Below are 4602 nucleotides of genomic sequence, written 5' to 3' on the forward strand. Positions count from 1 at the left end.
TGAAGTCGGGGTACCAGTGGGATGCCCCCTGGAGGCATCCGCATTATGTCTTTACGAGCTGCTGCTTGTTATCCCCAGGGAGCCAGGAAATAAATGCATCAGGGGCTCGTTTCTGTGTCAGCGTTGAACGCGTGCAAGTTAAAATCACTTCTAGGTCACTAAAAGGTCTTTTTTTCAGGCCCAGTTTGTGTTTCACTGCAGCTCTGATATGTGAACTAAGGATTTAGCCACCGGTTCTGGGACTGGGTTTTTCCACGTCGTTTGGGTGAAGAAGTACTTTAAAGCAGTCGGTGTTTTCAGGAGTACAAAGACGTTATTCCCTGGCCATAGCTTCATTTCCTTAGTGTCCGATACCAATTTTTTGTGTTCTATGTGGATTCGTTTTCTTAGAAGTGATGGTTAAACTCCAGCGAGGGAAAACCTAGAGGTTTTGCTAAGAGCTTACGCTTGGGTTATGTTTCCTATGCAGAGAAACACACACCTCCCGTGCCCCAAAGAAGCTCTGGTCTCTGTAGAAGAAGGAGAAACCTTAGCTGAGACTTGGGGCAGCTGATCAGGTGAGGATGGAAGAGAAGGGGATTTGGGGAAGGAAAGCATGGATCCAGGAAGTGTCTTACAGAAGTGAAGTACTGAAGGTGTGTTTCATGAGACCTTTGGAGATGCTGTGCTCTGATCCTCTCCCTGCTTGTTTTCAGGTGTTGGAGCATCCTCAGTCCCCACTTTTGATGTGAAAATGACCAAGCTGGGGTTTTTCCGGCTCTCCTATGAGAAGCAGGACACTCTGCTCAAGCTCCTCATCCTGTCCATGGCAGCCGTGCTCTGTAAGTCCTGCAGGTGCCCTGGAAGGGGGACCCTGGGAGGGAGCTCTCTCTGCTCCTCCTTTTGTAGGTTGGGAAGCTCTCATCTGGCTTTAAAGTGAACGATCTTACTCCTTCCATACCTTTTCCTTTGAAAAATGCATCTTCCTTTGTCTCCCCACTGACCAATTTGGTAGATAAACCAAACCTAACCCTGGCTGGGTGAGTGACTCTGCCTTTTCTCTGTGTTTGCAGCTTTCTCCACAAGGCTTTTCTCTGTCTTAAGGTTTGAAAGTGTCATCCATGAATTTGACCCGTAAGTGTTGTCTGCTCATCTCCTGGGGGTTTTCCTCTTCCAGAGCACACAGAATTCAGGTGGTGTACACCAGGCTCAAGTTAGCTCCATTGAGGATGAGGGATTTGGAGGGAGGGTTTCACTGCAGATAGGTTTTCCTCTTCTAGACCCCAAAATTCACTTCTCTGGACTATTCCTATAGCCTGGATCTAGGTAATCACTTGCCACTGGAATCCTGGAATGGTTTGGGTTGAAGGGACCTTAAAGCTCCTCCAGCTCCAACCCCTGCCATGGGCAGGGACACCTTCCACTAGAGCAGGTTGCTCCAAGTCCCTGTGTCCAACCTGGCCTTGAACACTGCCAGGGATGGGGCAGCCACAGCTTCTCTGGGCACCCTGTGCCAGCGCCTCAGCACCCTCCCAGGGAAGAGCTGCTGCCTCAGAGCTCATCTCCATCTCCCCTCAGGCAGGTTAAAGCCATTCCCCTTGTTCTTTTCTGCTGGGGTTTGGTTTTTCTGAGCCTGAGCAGCACACAGCAGGGGAGAGGGCTTATAGTGCAACTAGTCCTGGGCTTGTTGCTGACTAAATCTGGTTCAAGGGAGGATGTTACCTTTGCAAACCCACTTTTAAACCCCTGAGGGGAAGGGTGAACTTTTGCAGATGAGGTTTGTAGGAGCCTTGGGTGGAAAACACACTTTACAACACTGTCCTCCCCCGGACATCAGAGAAGGGCACCCAAATGGGCTTTAGTAGGATTTAATTGCCCATCCCAAGCTGCTGCTTTAACCCTTGTTCCTCTTACAGGTACTTTAACTACCGCACAACCCGCTTCCTGGCAGAGGAAGGCTTCTATAAATTCCACAACTGGTTTGATGACCGAGCGTGGTACCCCTTGGGCAGGATCATTGGTGGCACCATTTATCCAGGTAAGCTTCTGCTGAGCCCAAGTGCACCTCACATGAGGGGAAAATGGGAAGAGGGGTGGAGTGGAGGGAACAGAGCCCCAGTGCTGGGTAGGAGAAGGGGGATTCCCTTTGTCAAGACATCCCTGGTGAGACTTTCGTCTGCCCTGGTGTCATTTCCACCCCACAGGCCTGATGATCACATCAGCAGCGATTTACCACGTGTTGCACTTCTTCCATATCACCATTGACATCCGAAATGTGTGCGTGTTCCTGGCTCCACTCTTCTCCTCCTTCACCACCATAGTGACTTACCACCTCACCAAAGAGCTCAAGGTAAGGGGTGAGTGGGATGTACCTCGCAGGAGGAGCATGGGCTTGTGGAAAGGCAGCTTGTGGTTGTCTTGGAAGCTTGGAGGTGACCACCACGCCAGTCAAAACCCACAACTTCTGCTCTAAAATGTCATTTTGATGCTCAGTTTCATAGAATCCTGGAATGGTTTGGGTTGGAAAGGACCTTAAGATCATCCAGTTCCAACCCCCTCACAGAGAAGAGCTTCTTCCTTATATCCACTCTGAACTTCCCCTGTTTCAGTTTGAACCCATCACCCCTTGTCCTATCGCTGCAGTCCCTCTCCAGCATCCTTGTAGGATGTATTCCTTTGCCGTGTACCCGTGTGGAGTATGGCAAAATTCCCAAGTGCTGATGGCTTTTCCCACCCTCTGGCTGGTTCCTCTTCCCAGGATGCAGGCGCAGGGCTCCTGGCTGCTGCCATGATCTCGGTTGTGCCTGGGTACATCTCCCGATCCGTTGCCGGTTCCTACGATAACGAAGGTGAGTTTGAGGCACTGGGAGCAGGGAAAGCTGTTACCAGCTGTTGGCTGCTGGATAATCATGGTAAAGATGCCACAGGCAACGACAGAAGGACCATGTGCTCTGTTTATATCCATTCCAGAAGCAACTTTGGGGCTGGCAAAGGCAACAGTCTTGTTGCCGGTGATCAGATTTCTCTCCTGCAGCTGGGCTTTGGGGCCTGTGTGAGGAGCTGCTGTGCCCAGAAACCCTTTTCCCACCCCTGCCTCATTGCGCGAGGCTCTGTTCCATCTTCTGAAGGGGCAGGAGAAAGCATTTCTATATCCATTTTTAATGCACTGAGTGCTCTGCTGTGCCCCAGAGATCATAGATTAACATTTCAGGGCTGATGCAAGCTTGCTTTGACCTCTCTGTGTCCTTCCACCCAGGTATTGCCATCTTCTGCATGCTGTTAACTTACTACATGTGGATCAAAGCTGTCAAAACTGGCTCCATCTATTGGGCAGCCATGTGTGCTCTGGCCTATTTCTACATGGTGAGTGTTCTTTCTCCTGGCACTGAGGTACTTTGGAGTCCAAAGTCTATTCTGGATACAGTGACCAAAAATATCCAGTGTCCCATTCCTGTGTCCTTGTGTTCAGGTAGCTAGAACTTCTTGGTGTGAAATCCCAGACCGGTTTGTATTGAAGGGACATTAAAGCTCATCCAGTCCCAACCCCCTGCCCCGGGCAGGGCCCCCTTCCACTAGAGCAGGTTGCTCCAAGCCCCTGTGTCCAACCTGGCCTTGAACACTGCCAGGGATGGGGCAGCCACAGCTTCTCTGGGCACCCTGTGCCAGCGCCTCAGCACCCTCACAGGGGGGAACTTCCTAATATCCCATCTCAATCTCCCCTCTGTCAGGCTAGGGCCACTGTCAGTTTAGTCTCAGGGCTGCTCTCAATCCAGTCTCCACTCAGCTTGTATTTGTGCTTGATCCCAGGAATAGCAAACCTGCTGCATTTGAGCTCTACTGTGAGACCTGTTCCATCCTGGAACTTGTGGTGTGTTGTTTGTTTTCTCTCTTGACAGGTCTCCTCGTGGGGTGGCTACGTCTTTCTGATTAACCTCATCCCCTTGCATGTTCTTGTGCTGATGCTGACAGGGCGCTTCTCCCACAGGATCTACGTAGCCTATTGCACTGTCTACTGCTTGGGAACCATCCTCTCCATGCAGATCTCCTTTGTTGGCTTCCAGGTGGGGACCAGAATGATTTGCAAACTCAAGAATGGTTGTTTTGTTGGTTGTAACAGAACAACAGCGAGCTGTTAATCCTCTTGCCTTCTCCCTTGAGGCCGTAAGTGAGGTGCTGGCTTCTAGTTGGAGATCTTGCTGACGTTGATTTGTTGCAAGATTAGCTTTTGGACTCTTGTTCTCCCCCATCCCTGATCCACATCTCCCCTGCTTGCAGCCTGTCCTCTCCTCAGAGCACATGGCTGCCCTTGGAGTCTTCGGCTTGTGCCAGATCCACGCCTTCGTCGACTACCTTCGGAGCAAGCTGAACCCGCAGCAGTTTGAAATCCTCTTCAGGAGTGTCATCTCCCTGGTTGGCTTCGTCCTCCTCACCATCGGGGCTGTGCTGATGCTGACAGGTAGCCTGAGATGGTGTTGACCATGAGCACGTTTCACTGCTGCCTTTCCTTGCTTTGGATCATAGAATCATGGACTGGTTTGTGTTGGAAGAGACCTTAAAGCTCCTCCAGCTCCAACCCCTGCCACAGGCAGGGACACCTTCCACTAGAGCAGGTTGCTCCCACCC

At 51.0% G+C, this 4602-nt stretch overlaps 1 protein-coding gene across 1 annotated transcript in view; it reads left to right on the plus strand.

The window, feature by feature from the left end:
* Nucleotides 1-721: 721 nt before the first annotated feature.
* The window catches only part of STT3A (STT3A, subunit of the oligosaccharyltransferase complex (catalytic)), a 7492-nt gene continuing 3611 nt past the window's right edge, over nt 722-4602 (plus strand). The window contains exons 1-8 of the mRNA XM_010012245.1: nt 722-821; nt 1053-1113; nt 1896-2017; nt 2184-2329; nt 2738-2828; nt 3236-3342; nt 3876-4040; nt 4255-4435. Of these exons, the coding sequence (XP_010010547.1) occupies nt 734-821; nt 1053-1113; nt 1896-2017; nt 2184-2329; nt 2738-2828; nt 3236-3342; nt 3876-4040; nt 4255-4435 (961 nt within the window). The 5' untranslated portion in view covers nt 722-733. The remainder of the gene's footprint in view (nt 822-1052; nt 1114-1895; nt 2018-2183; nt 2330-2737; nt 2829-3235; nt 3343-3875; nt 4041-4254; nt 4436-4602) is intronic.

Source organism: Nestor notabilis, unplaced genomic scaffold (assembly GCF_000696875.1).
Source record: "Nestor notabilis isolate BGI_N333 unplaced genomic scaffold, ASM69687v1 scaffold18733, whole genome shotgun sequence".
NCBI classification, from domain to species: domain Eukaryota; kingdom Metazoa; phylum Chordata; class Aves; order Psittaciformes; family Psittacidae; genus Nestor; species Nestor notabilis.